Source organism: Dermacentor silvarum, chromosome 9, assembly GCF_013339745.2.
Source record: "Dermacentor silvarum isolate Dsil-2018 chromosome 9, BIME_Dsil_1.4, whole genome shotgun sequence".
NCBI lineage: Eukaryota > Metazoa > Arthropoda > Arachnida > Ixodida > Ixodidae > Dermacentor > Dermacentor silvarum.
The window spans coordinates 52,448,209-52,470,238 of NC_051162.1; the positions used below are offsets into that span (position 1 = coordinate 52,448,209).

General features: G+C 48.5%; 1 protein-coding gene across 1 annotated transcript in view; it reads left to right on the top strand.

The window, feature by feature from the left end:
- Window positions 1-22,030, top strand: part of LOC125939825 (synaptotagmin-10-like) — a 39,568-nt gene that overhangs the window by 14,468 nt on the left and 3,070 nt on the right. The window contains exons 2-3 of the mRNA XM_049655280.1: window positions 593-914; window positions 8,047-8,220. Coding sequence (XP_049511237.1) covers window positions 593-914; window positions 8,047-8,220 — 496 coding nt within the window. The remainder of the gene's footprint in view (window positions 1-592; window positions 915-8,046; window positions 8,221-22,030) is intronic.

Here is a 22,030-nt window from a genome sequence, read left to right on the forward strand (position 1 = left end):
TTTGCGGAGAAATGCATTGACGTTTCAGTTAGTATCTTAACAAAACGTTGCTTTATGCTTCAAGCACAAAATTAACTAGAACGCCAATGCATTTCTCCGCAAAGTTCTGGAATTAATATCTCGAAAGTATCTTAACAAAACGTTGCTTTATGCTTCAAGCACAAAATTAACTGGAACGCTAATGCATTTCTCCGCAAAGTTCGATAATTAATATCTCGAAACTGGTGTCATACTGAGAATTAATTCCAAGTGGATGCGCCTTGCGAACTCCCCTGCTACAATTTGTAAGTTGCAATATGGGCCATCAAGTAATTAGTTAAAAACTTAATTAGTGAATTATTGTTAATGATTCGATTATGCATTTCAATTTCTTATGCATGTAATGTCCGCCTCTTCGAGTAGACCAGCTCATTAACTAGAATTGGGCTATCTGCCACAGGCAACCTGAAAAAAATTTTGAAAGTGTTCGCTGAAACACCCTGTATATTCAAGCCCTGCGCCGGATAGGCCATTTAACTTTCTTATTCCTATAACTGAAAACAGGGAGGGCCCGATGACGTGTGTGAGCCCTGGTATGCCTGCCCCCTCGCAGAACCTGTCCATCTTCCGGGACCGGGGCGAAGACGAGGAGGAGTGCGGTGGCTGCGTTCGCCTCTCGCTGCCGGACGTGCACATGGACGACGCCGGCGGCGGAGACGGGCCTTCCGCCAGGCTCCGGCGCTCGCCGCTGGTGGCCCGCGCCAAGTCGGTGGACGCCCGCGCCATGCCGCTGCTCGTCCACCGGCTCTCCATATCGGCCGAGCGGCGCACCCCGTCGCCCGAGACGCTGCCCGAGCCGACGTCGCCTCGGCCGCGCTCCCTCTCGCCCCTACTCTCGCCCGCGCCCCACGCCCAGGACCCGGCCAGTCCCATCGGTGGGTACACACAGGGAGACACGTGTATTAAGAATGTGTTTTTGTGTCGGTCCAGAAAAAAATGTGGGTAGCTTGCACTAGCGGTGCAAGGCTGGAGTAAACAGCGGAGCTGGTGATCGACCTAGCTTCTGCCAGGTTTTACTAGGCTTGACTAAGTTTTGCTAGGAAATGCTAAGTGCTGCTAGACACGGTATTCCGAACGGCTCGCCGCCGACGCGCATATTCTCGCTTGGCCGCGCGACGCGCTTCAAGATGAGCCGCTTCTTCTTCGGCAGTCCGGATCTTCTTTGGTCGTCCCATGTCAAGGCTACATGTACCCGCCACAGAGTCAACGAGAGTTCTGCCGCCGTCGCGGCGGCTTCGAGCTTTATCTCTCCGGTGACGTCACGGCCAAGCTGCACCTCCACACTTGCCGGGCGTGGCTAGTCGAAACCTGCCGAGCCACCGCCATAGGCGCCTGCTGCAGTCACGGACACCGCGCGCGTTCGGTGCGCACGCAGGGAAACGGGGAAACACGGGCGGCGTCGGCAGCAGCTCGGCGCGTTGCCTCGCTGGTGCTGCTACAATTTCTTTCTCTCTCTTAATCGCTCTCATTTTCTCTTTCTCTCTCCCGAGCATAGAGCGCGCCGCGCGTATGCTCTCCTTCCGTCTCCTTAATGTCCCATGTCAAGGCAACATGTGCACGGCACGGAGAGGAGGCGAAGCACACGCCGCTCCGCGAGGTGGTTGCTAGGCTGCACGCGGCGACGTCATCGTTGAGCGAGGTTTTTTGTACACGGTCCACGGACTGACGGTCACCTTAAACAGCTCTGTTAATAAGGGCCTCGGCCAGATATGTTCTATTATACAGTTGAGTAACCTTATAACGAACTGCGTCGTTAGCTAGCAAAAAGTCCAAAATATAATGTAATTCGATATACTGGTTTATGAAAACCGACATTAAGGTGACACATCCGCACTCATGATTGTAGAACACACATTCAGCTCTCTGATGTGGTCTAATTTTGTGGTATTTAGTGGATAACTTCTTGTACGGTTTACAGCTGCCCGGTGAATGTACGACGCCCCAGATTCCCCTTTTATTGTGTTTTCTTCAACTTTTTTTATTCTGGTCTTCTTCACTCACTATCCTTTATTCTTTGTACCTTTTTTTTGTTTTCTGAAGCTGGCAGGCTTAGTGCCCCTACTAGTGGCAATTGCCAGCTAAACTCGCGGACACATTTCTGTGGCAATGAAGGGAAGCTACGGAGGCAAAGGGCCCGCAAGCGAAAGTGCTTCTGAAAATAATCCCGCCCTGTCGCCCGCATGAGTTTAAGCTGGGGAAGAGAAAACGTAAACCTTTTATTTACAACCGCCGAAAAAGGCAGTTGTGGTAGGCCTGGCAATAGCTGCTACTCTGCGCAAACTAAAGACTTTGCCTCCACAGAATGTGGTTCTTCTTACGGACTCAAAGGCTGCGTTGCACGCAACTCTATCTTTGTCTACCGTCCATCATGTACCCGTGCAAAGCACTACTCCATGTGAAAGAACTCGGCAACAAAGGCTCCACGGTTAAAGTTTTAGTGGATTCTCTCTCACATTAGTATTGCTGGCAATGAAAAAAGCTGCATGATGCTCTTGCATACGCAGCGCTCTATCATCCTCCTAATGTCAAGGCCCCAAAGAGTAATCAAGTTAAAGAACCTGACATTCCAAATCACTTTGGGTCACTTTGGTTTCCGCCACATATGCCCTGTGTAACCAATAAATTTCGCCGAGAGGAAGCCGCCTCACTTCTATATCGAATAAAGACAGGACCTGCTCGTACACCAGCATGATTATTTAATGAACATGATACTTAGTAGCGCAAAACCCGAAATAAAAGACAACAGTGAAAGACGAGAGGAAAGGAAAGACGAGCGCTACACTCACAACTGTTTATTACGAAGCAAGGCTTGCTATATATACACAAACATACGCATGCGCAAACGCAAGGAACACACAAAGGGCGCCAGTCAGCCGAAGGCAGAGTAGTCACATTATATGCTTAACAATCTCATTTCTGAATCATAAAGTGTCACGGTCGTTTGACTAAAGCAGGCTGGACCATTGATTTGGATGTGGTAGGCCTCTAACAGTTCACGAGCGGTTTTGTTCTTACTTTTGCATAGGATCCTGACATTAAAAAACAGCGGTTCTACAGTCGGGACAAGACCTGCAATGCGCGGACAAGCGCGCGGTGGTATCCTTCTTTAAAAGATTTGCGTGCTCTCTCATTCGGTCGTTGACGCAGCGCCCCGTTTGCCCAATGTAGCACTTGCACACAACTGAGGGGAATGAAATAAACCACTCCTTTTATAAATGAAATAAACCACTCCAACTTTTAGAGCGCAACGCTCGAAAAAAGGCACAAGTGGTGCCATACCTTCACAAGGTTAGTCACAACCTTAAGAAGGTGGCGAACAGGTACGGAGTACCAGTGGTTTTTACCGCCCCGAACAAGCTGGCCCGTCTCTGCCCTCGAATCACGGGTGGCGCTACGAACGGGTGCACAGTACAGCACGTTCAGCGCTACGTGCATTGTTCCACTGGAGTGGTATATTGGCCACTGGAGTGGCCACTGGTGTGGCCACTGGAGTGGCCACTGTAGTTCCACTGGAGGTTCCACTGGAGTGGAGTGGCCACTGGAGTGGCCTAGTGACAGTGCGCCATACGTCCGTTCTTCGAATTTGCGGCCGCCTCGAAGGCTCGTCTTGTGGCGGTGACCAAAATGCAGTTGACGGCGGCTGGTGGTAGGACGGGATCGGCACAACGGGCGGATGTCTCAAAGGTTCCTCAGTTGGTGTTGACCATGGTGTGGCCCTCGGTGACTGATGGTGCGACCGCATGGACATAACAGCTGGTTGACGTCGGACAGCGTCGGCATAACTTAGGGGACGCTGCTCGTAACCAGGATCGCCTGCGGAGAACGCTTGCCTAATTTCCTCACGTACGACTTCAGCGACTGACGCCATGGGTGTGCCCATTGCCGGTATCCCGAGCTTCTGAAGTTCTTCGCGAATAATCTCCCTAATTAGATCACGAAGGGAGTTCTGATTGCTAACGGTCATTGCGGCGGCATTGATAGGAGTGTTGGTGGGCAAGCGATCGTACTGCCTGCATCTTAGATGGAGTGTGCGTTCAATACCAGTGGCTTCCTTTATAAAATCCGCCACGGTACTCGGTGGATTGCGCACAAGTCCGGCGAACAGTTCTTCTTTTATGCCACGCATAAGGTACCGTAATTTCTTTTCCTCAGGCCTGTGCGGGTCAGCTCTACGACACAGGCGGGCCATGTCCTCGGCAAACATCGCTACAGTTTCGTTGGCTTTCTGAAAGCGCAGCTCAATTAGTTGCTGGGCACGGTCCCGTCGATCGACACTCGCAAATGTTTCAATTAGCTGATGCTGGAAATTATTCCATGTAGCGAAACTGGCTTCGCGGTTTTCAAACCACGTGCGAGCACTACCGTCAAGAGCGAAATACGCGTGGGAGAGCTTTTGTTGAGCAGTCCACCCATTGACCTTGGCAACACGTTCGTACTGGTCAAGCCAGTCTTCAACATCTTCATGTGCGCCACCATGAAAGCGATCGGGAATCAGTGGTTGCAGCAGGGTTACCTGGGACGGACTGTGAGTAGAGCAGTCTTGTGGAACTCGTGGAACCTGTGGAAGGCTGGCGGTTGCCATTGGCAGAGGTAGACAGGGCTCGGACAAGCGTTCTTGTAGGGGGTTGAGCTCGGGGGCAAGGCCTAGCAACCGCCGACTGAAGCGATGTACAGGAGTTGTAATTGGAGATGGGCTGGATGAATGGCTCCCCGGAGGAGTTCGGAGCATCAGGCAGGGTTGTATACCCCGCACCTCCACCAGTGTCGCGTGTCAACGCGAACAAGAGACAACACGTTGAACAAGACGGCGGAACTGCTTTAGGAAACACCAGAACAACAGACGTCTTCTTCGTCTTCGAGCTCCCCCCTGTCCCACTACACGGAGCACGTTAAAGCACCTATCGTCATCGTAGTCTAAATGTCTACATAGAGCACGCGTCATTTACCAGTGTCGCGTGTCAACGCGAACAAGAGACAACACGTTGAACAAGACGGCGGAACTGCTTTAGGAAACACCAGAACAACAGACGTCTTCTTCGTCTTCGAGTTCCCCCCTGTCCCACTACACGGAGCACGTTAAAGCACCTATCGTCATCGTAGTCTAAATGTCTACATAGAGCACGCGTCATTTACCAGTGTCGCGTGTCAACGCGAACAAGAGACAACACGTTGAACAAGACGGCGGAACTGCTTTAGGAAACACCAGAACAACAGACGTCTTCTTCGTCTTCGAGCTCCCCCCTGTCCCACTACACGGAGCACGTTAAAGCACCTATCGTCATCGTAGTCTAAATGTCTACATAGAGCACGCGTCATTTACCAGTGTCGCGTGTCAACGCGAACAAGAGACAACACGTTGAACAAGACGGCGGAACTGCTTTAGGAAACACCAGAACAACAGACGTCTTCTTCGTCTTCGAGTTCCCCCCTGTCCCACTACACGGAGCACGTTAAAGCACCTATCGTCATCGTAGTCTAAATGTCTACATAGAGCACGCGTCAATATAATGTGACTACTCTGCCTTCGGCTGACTGGTGCCCTTTGTGTGTTCCTTGCGTTTGAGCATGCGTATGTTTGTGTATATATAGCAAGCCTTGCTTCGAAATAAACAGTTGTGAGTGTAGCGCTCGTCTTTCCTTTCCTCTCGTCTTTCACTGTTGTCTTTTATTTCGGGTTTTGCGCTACTAAGTATCATGTTCAGTTAACACCAACTCGCCCAAGAAGAAGTTATTTTGCATGATTATTTAAGACGGGGCTTATCAATTCGCCGAAATGTACGGCATGCGACGAAACAGGAGAAATTGAACACTTTCTGTGCTGATGCTCGAAATACCAAGATGAAAGCCTTCCTGGAGAACCTGCAAACCTTCCGCATGCGTGCCTGCCCCCGCCTTCTGTTTCCAGAACGACCAGTTATAGTCCGCGAAGAAGCTTCACGTCTTCTTATTACATTCTCAAGGGAGACTAGTTGGAGACTGGTTTGATACAGATGTGGTGAAGCACCGCAGTTATATTGTAAGCGACGCTCGGGCGTAGCAATTGCCGGCCTTGACCGCCAGGCTAAACCCACCTGTTGCTACTACCCACCACCACCACCACCACCACCACAAAACAATATACGCAACTCAGCGTTAAAGTTGACTTATTTTGCGGCTGTCGCAAAACCGTCGCACGTGGAAGCGGCGTCGATTCCCCTTGGCGTCTTGTTCTGAGAAACCAAAAGCGCTGCCGAACTAATTGGCGCCGAGACACATGTGCAGAAGCTCCGCCCTCGTAGCTTTCCCTTCACTGCCACCGAAAGCTGTGCGTGAGCATTTCTGTCTCCTTTTAGTCATCGTTGTTATGATGCACCACCACCACCAACAACAACAACAATGACATTCTCTTGCGGTAGATATTGCGATTCCGCCACATCAGCTGGATTACTTGCGAAGGCGGACATTACCTCCAAGATTAATTGTACAGTGATGCTGCTAATTAATGAAATATCATGATTTTTCTAAACAGTGACTTTCAAGCATGTCACAACTGCGGTGTTGAAACTGAACAGTAATGTCTTTTGACCACCTGGAGTTCTTAACGTTCTACTCCGGCGGCACCGCCGTATGGCACGGCTGAGCGCGGCCACGGAGGCCCTATCTTGAAAGTTCTGCGGACACCATTTACGGACACCATTTAGAAGGTGCCCGTAAAATCGCATTCCCAATAACTAATCAGCATATAAGCGAGGAACCTTTGATTGCATTTGTGAATGGTTGTGAGCCTTGATGTTTATGTAATAAGTTTATCTTAGGTCTGCTGTATTCAGTTTTCTTCCGTGTGCGTGCAACGCTGTTTTCATATTTGGAGTTTCTGGCGTTCAGTGTAGAGAGTGTCAGCCAGACGCCCCCTTGTTCGAATTTCAACTGGCTATCGCAGTACACGATCCCAACGTCACAGAGCTTAGAGGCCACGAGTGCGCATAGGCACGATTTACAGGTTGTGGAGGCCCGAATGTTGGAGGCTGTACATGCGTAAGACTTAGACATGCGCTTAGGAAACCTCGCGAGGGATATGACCTCGTCTGAAGCATCCTAAGCGTGATCGATTGAGATCTACATAGATTTGGGTGTGGAGGTGGGAAGCGCTTGCGTTCCTCTTTATTGTGGGAGACAATCTCATGGAAAGTTAATAAGGGGTCGCTACTCGCTACTTTATGGGACTTACGGAGCATTGATGTACCCTTCAAACTCAGCGGGAGAGGGCGGCGGGATAAAAAAAAAGGACTGTCCTTCCCGAACGCTGCAAAACAGTAGAGAGTTTTAATTAAGGGACGCAAGCGGCTTGCGTACGCAAGAACTAGAGGCCATGGTACTGTGAATGCGCAGACTCCTAGGAGTCTGCGCAGGTAGTATTGTGGGTAATAGTCACGAATTAGTCATATCACCGTGGGTAACAGTCACGTACCGTGAGTAACGTTTACGTATTTTGCATGCGCAGACTCCTAGTGCGCATGCAGCAGTACCGTGGGTAATAATAGTCACGTAGTCTGAGTAATAGTCACGGTAAAACGCTCTAGCATCGAAATCTAAGACGCCCCAAAGCTCTCGCGCGACAGCACACGCGTCTATGGTGGCCGATTCTGGTACAGCACGCCAAGAACGTCCTGGGCCAGGAGGCATGAGCCTAACAGGAGGCCCGTACTTGGGCTTTAGTTCTTTGTGGACTAATAAACTAATAAATGATATCTCTCTCTCTCTCTCTCTCTCTCTCAAAGAGACTAATAGTTTGCGTTCGGGGGCAAACGCGCTCGGCGCAACTCGCTCTTGCGAGAGCACGCGCCCTTTGCATCGGATACCTGGTACCGGTGGTGAGTCTGACCACCATGAAAATGGGCGAAATGGCAAGAGAGCTATTCGCTCTAATACGCCCAGTGTGGTTCAGACGCATATCGACAGTGTGTTACTGCGCCGGAAGCTAACGTGCGGCGTTCCTGACGGCGTCGTGTACATTTTTTTTTTTTGCAGGCGGAATCCAGCCGGACCTGTACCGCAAGAAGGAGGCGGTGTTCTTCCAGTCTCGCGACGTCTCGTCCCACTCCGCTTCAGCCACCTTGGCCGCCCCGACACACGCCGGAAGGCTCCACTTCCGGCTCAAGTACGACTTCGACAAGTCCGACCTCGTCGTGCACGTCATCGAAGGTGAGCACCTGGGTGGACCGAACGTTAGACAGCTGCAAAAGATTTACGCAAGCGTACTGGCTGCTCTATTCTGCGGATAGAGCGAGGCAGAAAGTGCTTCGGCTGCTCAAAGAAAGTGCTCCTATAGGAGCGAAAAAGGCTGCTCAGGAGAAAGCGTTCGCGCTGCGTGACTAATTCAAATAAAATAACCTTACCATTAGTGAAGAGTTCTCGGTACTCACCCGCATTACTCTCAATAATCTAATTGAGTTCGGTTCCAGTCACCGCGGTTGCCCGAACATTAAACTCCGCTACAATAAATTGTTCATAATAAATGCTATATTTGTGATGCGTCTACCTAAAGCGCTCGTGAAAGATAGGAGAATGCACCAAATTCGCTATCTACCATTGTGGCCGAACTGCACGTCGAGGAGGCGGCGTCCTTCTCGCTATTTCTAAAGATATCCTATCCATTCATGTAGATATTAACACTGAATTTGAATTCACGTAGGCTTGCCTAACTCTCAGTGAAACATAGATAACCCTCGGCGTTTTGCCACTTCACCATTATTCTTACTCGGCATCTATCTATCTATCTATCTATCTATCTATCTATCTATCTATCTATCTATCTATCTATCTATCTATCTATCTATCTATCTATCTATCTATCTATCTATCTATCTATCTATCTATCTATCTATCTATCTATCTATCTATCGAATCTATCTATCTATCTATCTATCTATCTATCTATCTATCTATCTATCTATCTATCTATCTATCTATCTATCTATCTATCTATCTATCTATCTATCTATCTATCTATCTATCTATCTATCCCCTTACGCCGATCCGGTGTCTAACACCGGTGGTCATTCCAGCTTCGTGATCTGACTCGTCATGCAGTCATCGTCACGCCGTTGCATGTCGTCGTACTCCAGCGTTCGTCTCATTATCTTTATACTTTTGTCACGCCATCGTCGTCATTGCGTCGTCCTCACGGTAGTGAAGTATACGGCTTGAAGACGTGTGTGGAAGCTAATGCTTCTGATCTGTTTTCCAAATAATTCCTTCGCTCGTTGGCTTCATTGCTACTGCGTAGGAATGGTGTTTTAAGTGGTGTCTCGGCCTACATTGGTTCCTAACTCGTCTGCTAACAAATAGTATATGCAGACATGTATACGCAAAACACTATGTTTTAAGGTACTAAAGTACCGTGCATTTGCAGACTGAGGACAAGAGAGCCACAATTTCTTCAGCGAGGGCAAAGTAACGGGGAATCTATCGTCTTGATGAAGTGCCGTGTATCTTGAATGGGCGAGGAAACGATCGCATGATGTCAGTAGGGGTATCGCTTTACCCTCCTTTCCACAGCTCATTGTATACTGTGCGTCCGTGCGTCATAGGGCACCATTGGCTCGCTCGTTATTTGGACACGTACAGCGCGTTACGGTTGTTGATTGGCCGATTAGGGAATTTCGGCGCGAAACGGCTGCAGACGCTGGGTTTTGGCGGGGAAATGCTCCGGGAACGCTGTTCAGGCGGAAAAGTCGTATTTTCTCACGACAATGGCGTCACGACAATGGTGTTCGAGCACATACCTTGTGGCCGGAAGTGGTAGACAAGGTTGGCCACTGGGTCGGTGTAAGAGGGCAGATAGATAGATAGATAGATAGATAGATAGATAGATAGATAGATTCAAAACGTTTGAAGATGGCAAAGAATGCTGATAGCATCAAAAAAAGTTGGGGGAGTTTTGCAACCGGCCTCCCCCTCCAGGACGAGGGCCTGGATCTGTCCCTGCACCTCAGTGTCTCTTACGCTATTAGCACGCGTATTTCACCCAGCGTTCATGAAATCGCTGTCTTAGAGGAAGGTGATCAACAAGCGTATAACGGTTTTCCTGATTACTCCGGGCACTTCCGGGAGCACTACGCTTAAAAACCTCGGAAGCAGGTGTTTCAATGTGAAATTCCAGTATGCTTCGCCTCACGCTGAAATTGAAGAAAACGGGAAAGCTGATGCTCCTGCGCGCGAAGCTCTTTCATAGGCCTCACTTTTTTTGTTCGTGATGCCCTAGTGTGAGTGCCGCCAGGGGTGTGAAAAGTTTTCCGGAACTTTGTGTGATCAGTTGACAAATACAAAAAAAAAAAAATGGAGCCTGGCCCTGCTAGTAGACGTCGAGCTGTCTAATTGACGGGCAAAGCGGCAGACGGGCATTTTAAAGCAGCCCGCTGCCGTTCGACGCCTCTCCGGGAAATAATTTTGGGTCATTAGCTGCTAATGTTTTCGTGCGGCTCCTTCCCGTGACAGAAAACTAAAAAAAAAAACACCATGCATAGACGTTGACGCTTAAAGAAAAGAGCTGATTGGACGAGCGGAAGACGAAACAAAAATGAAGTAGATTACCTATGGAACGAAGCTAACGACCTGCCTGCATGGGAACGAAACGAGGCGATGATGACCTTCCTTTTTCACCGGTTGGGAATATATGACGTCGTTTTTTCTGCTGAAGGGTGAAGCGAGGACCGGGAAGACTTAATGAGCTGCCTATTCATGACTGCTTTATCGAGCTCAGTGAATCGAGCTCTGAGTGAGGGGAACGCGAAATGGCGGCATGCTGCCCGGGAGTTAGAATTCGTAGCTTTGCATACCCGCCTATAAGTAAGATGAGCGCGAGAGCTGTTGTAGCATGTTGCAGAACGCATTTGCGCCATAGTTGTTGGTGCCACCTTGCTTCTGGCCGCCTCTGGCGTCACCGTCTAATTTGAGTACAAAATAGCCATTGCAGTATTGATAGGTTCTTTGGTATGAGCGAGAGATGTAAGAGACGTGCGCGGAAGAGTAAATGCTTCGTATCACGTATACGCTACGTCCTGTAGAAATGTCATTAGAAAAGACCCAGAGGAAATTGGATGAAACGTGGTGGCATGTAGAAAGGAAGTTGTCGCATGATAGCCCTGCGACCATAGTTTGCCTGCATTGGAGTGCCTATGATCAACTAGAATGATCGCCCTGTCCATAACTCAGTTTTGATAAGCTCAAACCGCACAGGCCGCACTTGCAAACTGTACGGTCTCATCGCGCTCATTTACAGAAGCTGAACGTCTGGGGCTTGTACAGTGCTTTGGTATCGCTGCATGAAACAAAAGTGGCACAGACTCGGCGGCTCAAAGTCTGTAACTGTGCTCAGCAGCTACATTTTGATGTAGCCCTTCACATGACCTGGCAACCGCAGTCACACAAGTGAAAGAATGCTTACATAAGCTATGCTCAAGATTGATATTTGTACTGAAGCAAGATGGCAAGGCGGGATGGTTGGTTGGCATTTTTTTTTTTTTGATGTCGAATGGAAAACGACGACGTGGCACGACACAGCGCCGTGTCATTGTGTTTTATCCGTTTAGTCCACTTTTGTTTGCACTGTGTTACTCGTTCAGAGTGAATTGGTCTCCACTTGAACGCCCATGTGCGGTGCGGTATGGGTTTTCAGTGACACGGAGAAATTCGTTAGCTCTCCGTTTCATCAAATGCACGAGGAAGGAACGACTCCCACAAAGATACCAGCCGCAAGTTGTCTATGGTCCGTTTGTGGACGGTTGGACATGCAGCCTTCAGCACAACTTTCAGGCTCTCGTCCCACCTGCCGTCGCAATTCTACCGCACCTTTTGTGGTGTAGTCCTGGACCGCGCTCATTAACGCGTCGCTACCTCTTAAAAGTGGGACTACACCCAAGCCACCTACCTGACTGCCATCTGTGGATCTATAGCTTGCACCTTGGATCCGTGCAATATTCTCCAAGCACTACAAATTATACATTTACACTGATCAGCGAATCTAACGCGATAATCGGCGCATTTTGCGGGACCGGTGGGCGCTGGAGACACCGAGCTGATTCATTGTGGTATACAATGGAAGCGATGACCCGTGTGACGTATTGTGACTGCATTTGGCCTCCTAGCTATCATCCAGTGCTCACCGATGGGGCAAAGCGCACCGGTTGCCATGCAGGTCGAGGATCGCGTTGGAATGACTGAGCACTGTATACCGGGTGTTCCAAATTAAGCTTTACGGAATTTTTAAAAATCGCCTGTGGCAGGTAGCATAATTCTTATCGTCGAGCTGGGGTATTCCAAGAGACGGACATTAGTAGCACGAGAAATCGAAACACGTATTCAACTAATTACCAAAAATTCACCAAATAACTTCTTAATTATTACTTTACGACGCACATTGCAATTTACGAATTGTAGCCGGTGATCTTGTCAGGCGTATTCATTTGGAATGAATTTCCAGTATGACACCAGTTTGGAGATATGCGCCATCAAACTCGCCGTAAAAATGCACTGTTGTTCCACGGACTTTTTTTACCAAAATGCTGTTTTATACACTGAAGCACAAAAGCAACTGGAACGCCCATGTATTTTGTCGCGCACTTTGGGAAATAAAATCTCGAAACTGGTGTCATCGTGGAAATTCATTTCAAGTGAATGCATCTTACAAGCTAACCGGCTACAATTCCTAAATTGCAATATGTGCTGTAAAGTAATTAACTAAGAAGTTCATTAGTCAAATTTTGTTAATTAGTTGAATGTGTGTTTCGATTTCTCGGGCTACTAATGTCCGCCTCTTCGAATAACCCAGCTCAACGATAAGAAGTATGCTACCTGCCACAGGCGATTTTAAAATTTCCGTAAAGCTTAATTTTGAACACCCGGTATATAACATGCATGCTTCGCACGTTTTCTGCCACATTGCAAACTTTCAAATACTAATAATAAAACTTTCAAATAATAATAATAATAATAAAATAAAGGACGTACACTTGTAAAACGGCAAATACAGGCGAGATTGTATCGGCCGCAGGTTCTCGTGCGAGCACCTTGGCTTGAATGGTGATAGATCGTTCGAGACTATCGGCATCTGCTAGGCAGGGGGGAGGGGGGGGGGGGCGGTCGGCATTGCTGAACTTGCGGGCTGTTTCTACAGACGGGGGCATCGTCCGCGTTGAACGCTGTAGCTTCATCATCATCATCATCATCAGCCTATATTTATGTCCACTGCAGGACGAAGGCCTCTCCCTGCGATCTCCAATTACCCCTGTCTTGCGCTAGCGTATTCCAACTTGCGCCTGCGAATTTTCTAACCTCATCATCCCACCTGACTTTCTGCCGTCCTCGACTGCGCTTCCCTTCTCTTGGTATCCATTCTGTAACCCTAATGGTCCACCGGTTATCCATCCTACGCATTACATGGCCTGCCCAGCTCCATTTCTTCCGCTTAATGTCAACTAGAATATCGTCTACCCCCGTTTGTTCTCTGATCCACACCGCTCTCTTCCTGTCTCTTAACGTTACTCCTAAGATTTTTCGTTCCATTGCTCTTTGTGCGGTCCTTAACTTGTTCTCGAGCTTCTTTGTTAACCTCCAAGTTTCTGCCCCGTATGTTAGCACCGGTAGAATGCAATGATTGTACACTTTTCTTTTCAACGACAGTGGTAAGCTCCCAGTCAGGATTTGGCAATGCCTGCCGTATGCACTCCAACCTAATTTTATTCTTCTGTAAATTTCTTTCTCATGATCAGGGTCCCCTGTGAGTAATTGACCTAGATAAACATATTCCTTTACAGATTCTAGAGGCTGACTGGCGATCCTGAATTCTTGTTCCCTTGCCAGGCTATTGAACATTATTTTTGTCTTCTGCATATTCATCTTCAACCCAATTCTTGCACTTTCTCGATGAAGGTCCTCAATCATTTGTTGTAATTCCTCTCCATTGTTGCTCAATAGGACAATGTCATCTGCAAACCGAAGATTGCTGAGATATTCGCCATCGATCCTCACTCCTAATCCTTCCCAGTCTAAGAGCTTGAATACTTCTTCTAAGCATGCAGTGAATAGCATTGGAGAAATTGTGTCTCCTTGCCTGACCCCTTTCTTGATAGGTATCTTTCTGCTTTTCTTGTGGAGAACCAAGGTAGCTGTGGAATCATTGTAGATATTTGCCAAGATATTCACGTATGCCTCCTCCACTCCTTGATTACGCAATGCCTCTATGACTGCTGATATCTCTACTGAATCGAATGCCTTTTCATAATCTATGAAAGCCATATAGAGAGGTTGATTGTACTCCGCAGATTTCTCGATTACCTGATTGATGGCATGGATATGGTCCATCGTAGAATATCCCTTCCTGAAGCCAGCCTGTTCCCTTGGTTGACTGAAGTCAAGTGTTGTCCTGATTCTATTGGAAATTATCTTGGTGAATATTTTATACAATACTGAAAGCAAGCTAATGGGTCTGTAATTCTTCAGTTCTTTAACGTCTCCCTTCTTATGGATAAGTATAATGTTGGCGTTCTTCCAGCTCTCTGGTACACTTGAAGTTGTGAGGCATTGCGTATAAAGGGCCGCAAGCTTTTCAAGCATGATATCTCCTCCATCTTTGATTAAATCTACTGTTATTCCATCTTCTCCAGGCGCTTTTCCCCTGGTCATGTCTTTCAAGGCCCTTCTAACTTCATCGCTAGTTATAGAAGGAGCTTCTGTATCCGGTTCATCACTATTTCGAATGGAAGAAGCTTGGCTGTTTTGGCTACTGTACAGGTCAGTATAGAATTCTTCTGCTGCTTTTACTATGTCATCGAAATTGCTGATGATATTACCATGCTTATCTTTCAGTGCATACATCTTGCCTTGTCCTATGCCTAGTTTTCTTCTTACTGATTTCATGCTGCGTCCATATTTTACGGCTTCCTCAATTTTTCCCACGTTATAATTTCGAGTATCCCTTACTTTCTTCTTGTTGATCAGTTTTGACAGTTCAGCGAATTCTATCTGATCTCTTGAGTTGGACACTTTCATGTTTTGTCGTTTCTTTATTAGGTCCTTTGTTTCTTGGGAGAGCTTCCCTACAGGTTGCTTGGGTGCCTTACCTCCCACTTCAATTGCTGCTTCTGAGATCAGCCTAGTTACGGTTTCATTCATTAGCTCTATGTTATCTTCATCTTCCTGTTCTAAAGCTGCATATTTGTTTGCGAGCACCAGCCTGAATTGGTCTGCTTTTACCCTTACTGCCTCTAGGTTGGCCTGTTTCCTCTTCACTAATTTCACTCTCTCTCTCTTCAAATTGAGAGAAATCCTAGACCTCACTAACCTATGGTCACTGCACTTCACCTTACCTAACACTTCTATATCCTGCACTATGCTTGGATCGGCAGAGAGTATGAAATCTATTTCATTCCTTGTTTCTCCATTAGGGCTTTTCCAGGTCCACTTCCTGTTGCTGCGCTTCCTGAAGAAGGTATTCATTATTCGGAGCCTATTCCTTTCCGCGAATTCTACTAACATCTCTCCTCTTGCATTCCTAGAATCGATGCCGTAGTTGCCAATGGCTTGCTCACCAACCTGCTTTTTCCCCACTTTTGCATTGAAGTCGCCCATGACTAAAGTATACCGAGTTTGCACCTTTCTCATTGCTAGTTCAACATCTTCATAAAACTGTTCTATTTCTTCATCATCGTGACTAGAAGTTGGGGCATAGGCTTGTACTACCTTCATTTTGTACCTCCTATTCAGCTTTATTACGACGACTGCTACCCTTTCATTAATGCTGTAGAATTCATCAATGTTGCCCGCTACGTTGTTATGCACTAGAAATCCTACCCCGGATTCTTTCTTATCTGGAAGACCTCTGTAGCAGAGGACGTGGCCGTTAGTCAGTACTGTGTAAGCCTCACCAGTTCTTCTAACCTCACTAACGCCAATAATATCCCAGGAAATGCCTGATAATTCTTCAAATAGTCCTGCTAAGCTAGCCTCACTCGAGAGGGTGCGCGTGTTGAACGTTGCCAGGTTCAGTTTCCATTGGCGGCCTGCCTTGACCCAGAGATTCTTAGCACCCTCTGCCGCGTAGCAGGTCTGACCGCCGCCTTGGTCAGGTGCTCCGCAGCCACTGGGAACTGAGGGCCATGGGTTAATTGTCGGAGTCATGAGGGAGGTAGTGGCCGAATACTGCACCAGGGAGGCTAATTCCTGTTCTGGTGAGGGAGTGACTTTGATGAAGCTTAGTGGGCCTGCCTAGTTTGGTTGCACCTGAACTAGTATAGCCCCACTAGCTCTCGGCAATATGTATATATTTTTTTTTCTTTGCCGGTGTCAGGCACCACTCCATGCCTGAAAATGTAGTGGAATGGAGCAGGATTCGAACTTACGACCTTCAGATTTGAAGTCGGGTGTTCTACCTCTACTCCACGCTACCCCTCTACTCCACGCTGTAGCTTAAAACGAGAAAATCGGAAAATAGAAAACGCGCCTGTGGAAGGCAACGTTTCTCTGATGCACATAAGGAAAACTTTGAGATTGCCGTTTCGCGTGACGTGGAGAACGATCGGTAAAGAGCGGCCACGCCCGGTGAGCTTACTTAAATCTTGAAGCTCAAGCTAGGCTGTGAAACATAAGGCTTATGTCCAATTGCTACACACGCAAAACGAGTGTTTACGATAGAGAATGTATAATTCATAAGCACACGTACAAGTGAACACAAAGACGGGTGGTCGTCCATTTCGACGTAATGTTTTTCTACGAAAGTGGGTTCCTTGCGCTATGGAGCTTTATGCTGTGAGCTCCGAATTAGTCGATGTAGGGTAATAAATTACTCTGAGCAGTGCCGTGCTCTGATGAGCTATTTATTTGCTTCTTTTTTCCGGGCAAGAAAGAAAGCGTGAAGCAAGTGTCGTTGCTGAAGAATGCAAGGTCGATGCACATGGTGGTTCGAGTGATTTGATAATCGAAGGTTGATTATATTTCTATATTCTGTCTCCTTGTGTCTCTTTGTCATGTTCATTATTCACTCATTGCGTATCTTATTCGTATCGCATGTCACGCGCAATTACATCGACCTTGTCTTCTTCTGCGTCGACACTTGGTTGACCCTTTCTTTTTTTGCCCAGGAGGCCAGGTGGGCCGATGCTTGAGATTTTCGACTATATTGGGGCTAATTATGCCCTGGCAGGCAGCAAATTTTAGCTACTCTGCGACTTATTCTCGTTTCTTGTAGGCACCGCTGAAGCCACCTTGCAGACACCATTGCCTCGCGAAACTCCTGCTTAGTCCAAACGAACTCACTGCATTTCCCAAAATTGTGCCCTACGGCAGCTTTGCCCCAAGATGTCCATATTGTTACGCGAACGAAGGATTAAGTACAGGAGACTATTTACAAGTATATTTACAAAAGATAGCTGCAGTGCTGGTCAGATCAGCCGATAGCGCGAGAGCCCAGAGCAGTTCGTATTCTTCGTCTAGGCGCCCGCGCGCATCGTCCAGAAGAAACACGCAATATGCATGTAGCATAATCCCCGGCGGCAGAAGAACCGTCCCGGTGCGTCTAAATATCAGTGGGAACAGGAGGGTAGTACGGTTTTAGGCGTGCTACATGCACAACGTCAGTGGAAGGCGGTGCAGACGAGGCACTGACTGGGGCGATTTCATACGTAACTGGAGTAACGGCACGCAGCACTCGATATAGGTCTGTGTACCGAGACATGAGTTTTTCCAGACAGACCAACGTGACGATTCGATGACCATAGGAGTACCAGGGATCCAGGCGAAAAGTGAACGTCTCTGTGATGTCGATCGTACAAACGCCGTTGGTTCTCTTGGGAGGTCAGGAGGCGAGCGCGGGCAATATCGCGAGCTTGGGCTGCCCTAGTGATGGCGTCAAGAGCATATTCGCTGGTCTCTGCTGCAGCGGATGGAAGGGATGTGTCCAATGGCAATTTTGGTTCTCGGCCAAACAACAGAAAGAACGGGGAATAGCTGGCAGGGTCGTGACGCGAAGAGTTATAAGCAAATGTGACATACGGTAGGACTATGTCCCAATCAGTATGGTCAGACGAGACATACTTTGCAAGCCTTACCATCCACATTCGTCTGTGGATGGTAAGACGTAGTCAGCTTGTGCCTAGTTGAGCAGGACTGCAGGATGTCGGCGATGACATTAGAAAGAATGTCCGACCACGGTCAGTGAGTAGCTGGCGTGGAGCTCCATGCTGCAAAATCACGTCGCGTAAAAGAAAATCGGCGACATGTGTGGCGCAGCTTGTTGGAAGCGCTCTGGTGATGGCGTAGCGCGTGGCGTAATCTGTCGCCACAGCGACCCACTTGTTGCCAGACGTTGATAGAGGGAAAGGGCCAAGTAAGTACAAGCCAACGCGAAAGAAGGGCTCCGAAGGAATGTCGAGTGGTTGAAGGCACCCCGCAGGGAGCGTAGATGGTGTTTTTCGGCGCTGGCATTTATCACACGCCGCAACGTATTTCCGGACGGAGCGGGCAAGGCCTGGCCAAAAGAAGCGTCGGCGAATCCGGTCGTAGGTGCGGGAGACGCCGAGGTGACCTGCCGTTGGTAAGCCGTGAAGTTCTTGGAGAACAGCTGACCGGAGATGCCGAGGAATGACGAGGAGTAGCTAGGCAGGACCGTCGGGGCGGACGCTGTGGTGGTATAATACACCATTCCGGAGAACAAACAAATGAAGGGAAGAATCAGAAGGCGAAGATTCCAAACGATCAATGATGGCGCGCAAGGTGGCATCACGGCGTTGCTCGTCGGCGACTTGTGGCAGCTGAGAAACCGAGAAAACGCAAGCTACGGCATCGGTGTCAGGGTCGGCGGGTGGTTCGTCCACTGGATAGCGTGATAAGCAGCCTGCGTCTTGATCTAGGCGGCCCGACTTGTAGACTACCGCATAGGAATATTCTTGTAGCCGCAGAGCCCAGCGACCAAGCCGGCCGGTAGGATCCTTGAGTGAGGAACCGAACACCTCCACCAAAATGTTACGCGAACGAACGATTAAGTACAGGAGACTATTTACAAGTATATTTACAAAAGATAGCTGCAGCGCTCGCCATTTCAGCCGATAGCTCGAGAGCCCAGAGCAGTTCGTCTTCTTCGTCTAGGCGCCCGCGTGCATCGTCCAGAAGAAACACGCAATATGCATGTAGCAATATGTACGGCGGTGCAGCCCTTACGGGGGTATAGTGCAAAATGCAATCTGGTTAATTTTCGACTACCTTGGCGCTAATAACGCCCGTACCGTTACTTTTACCTACTCAGCGATTATTCTCGGTTCTTTTCTTACTGAGACCTATATTTTTATGCGTCTTGTGATTCGCTACGACGCTGTAGTGGCGCGAAGGTGATAGAATAGCGATGGTGATTAAATACTCTTTCTCTTCTTTGTAATGCTTGCCGCTAGGAATTAACTTGTCCACAAGAATAGAGCCAATGGTTAATTATTTTAACGAGAAAAATGTAAACGTGGCCTTGCTGATTGCAAAATAAATCCACACAATTACGCTCTCATTACAATAAGTTGCTAAATATAGCAGGCAAGAGAAGGAATGACAGGCCGCTGTTAGCAAGTCAAACCTATCTGTCGCTCATGAACATCCTCACTATGCATTTATCTGCCAGTTGACCGCATTTTAAAACGTATGCGTGCAGTTCGATACACCGCAGTTATTTTGGTGCAAGCCAGTTTGGCATTATCGAACGCACGTATGCGGGATTTTTTCAAGTATGCTAAACTGCTGTTCGTGGGGTGTTTTCAACCACCTCGATCTATGTGTTCTTATGTGTTCTTGTTCAGAGTCGGCTTCGCTTACCATCCATACGGGCTGAAGGCTTTCAAACAAGGATGCACTTAAATTAGGGCTGTGCGAATTCTCAAATATTAGATTTCGAATCGTATAGAGAATGTTCGAATAATTGTCTTAGGAAATCGAAAATATCGTATTCGATTTCGTGAATCTTCGGTACCCACAGTGATGCCACAGTGACCGGGCCGTGGTCGGTGCCCTGACGCGCTCAGCGTTCCCACGACGTGCGATATCTATCGGTACAAGGTTCGACCAGGTCAACCGGACCGACCGAAACGATTAACGGTACGCGAACGGAGGCAACAACAAAAACAGTGCGTATGGAAAGCACGGAAGCATGTGTAAAGATCGGGCCGATTAGCCACCGGAAGGCATGCTGATCATATCGGATGCGCAAGTTCAGTGTTCACGCCAGGCCCGTAGCCAGGAACTCTTATCGGGGGCGCACTTGCTGAAGGCCTTGACTATTTGAGGAAAGCACCTATTTTTCCGTAATTATTTTCCGTAAATCACAGAAAGATCAAAATTTCGGGGGGGGGGGGGTAGAGGCGCCCCCCCCCCCCCCTTTGACTGCAGGCCTGGTTCACGCAGGCAAATTCGCGCAGTTCTCAAACTTGGCACACGTGCTCGCCGTAGTTGCAGGTTGGTCGACCGCGGACCCGCACGGGACTTCCATGGCCGTCAAGCTAACCCGTACGCGTGATCATGCGACTGATCACTGATGAGCCACCTGTAGAAACATTAGTTACAAGCATTCCGTGACGGTTTGTGGCCCGTTATCACATCGGCCAGCGGCGAATTCTCGTCTCGGCCACACCATTGGCCACACTGTCTGGTCCGTTAAGCCTAATTGGAGACGCGTCTTCGCGTGTCGGCGACTAAAGTTACGGTTTCATACCGAATTAATGCACATGTATTCACCGTGGTCGCACGACCCTCAGAAAGCCGACCAACCGCCTCGCTAACGAGAGCGAGTGCATAGGGTGACGCTTGTTCATGGCCGCTATCTATGCGAAATACCGTACGGCGACTCCTCGTTCAGAACGCCATTTGTAGGCGCACAACGGTGTCCTTTCGTAGCTTCGAGCGACCCGTCATAAGACTAGCTTTGGATTTACATGGCGGGCTCGAAAAATTGAAGGACGCTTAAGGTACGCCTTTAAGAGTGGAGCGCGATAGCATTCACTCTGAATGCTTGTCAGGCTTTCCGGCAACTGCAGCTTTCTTTTTTCTCCACCTTCGCATCTGCGCGCCGCTGTTGATATGGTAGAAATGCAGGAAAAGGGGTTTGTGTTTCAGTTTCCTCGTAAGAGAGTTGTGTTTTCTCGTACATTCAAAATTACAGTCCAACGCTATCGCGCCTGTAGGTTTTGGTTAAGCCGTACTTTACGATTTTTCTGACGGATCTTAATGTGAGAAATTCAATTTTGTTCACTAACGCCTTGCGCCACGCGGAGGGCCTGTGCGGTCGGGCCTGTACGCCGGCGCGCCCACGCCGACACCGACTCCAATGCCGTATTTTCTGCGACACGGGGCCGTGGGCCCTCAACGCTGTCGCGTTAAAATATTATCTCACAGCACGCTGACCCCCGGCTGCAGACGTCTTTGCACAGACGACAGATGGATGTATACGAAAAAGAAAAAGGACGAGGGGGGGGGGGGGACGTCGCGCGAACTTGCCGTGGGCCTCCCAATTTGAGAACTCTTCACCGTCGGCGCCGACCGCAGTCGACCCGTGTGGCGCCCATGACCACGCGGAGCGTTGCCGAGTGACGTGATGAGCACTCTCCGCTTTTGTCTGTCGCGCAAATTGGCCTTATATTGAGGTGTCGATAACCCACAGAAACAACCTACCTAAAAGATGGAAAATCTTGTATTCTGGAGGACTACTGGAAAGCAAAACATTCTAAGCAGTAGAAGATTGCCATTAAGCACAGTATGGCCAACACCACCTAGATAGCACAGGGCCTACACACTCCGATCCGTGACGTCATGCTAGCTGGCCCGACTGCCATAGAATCTAATGGGGATGCTCCCGCGTAGGCAACAGTGATTTTGACGTCACCGCTATCGTCACGCCAGCCTTGGCAGTGGAAATTTCGGTGCTGGTATGGCCCACTATTAAACCGAAAACCACATTGGTATATACGACAACATCGCTTTTTCTTCAGCT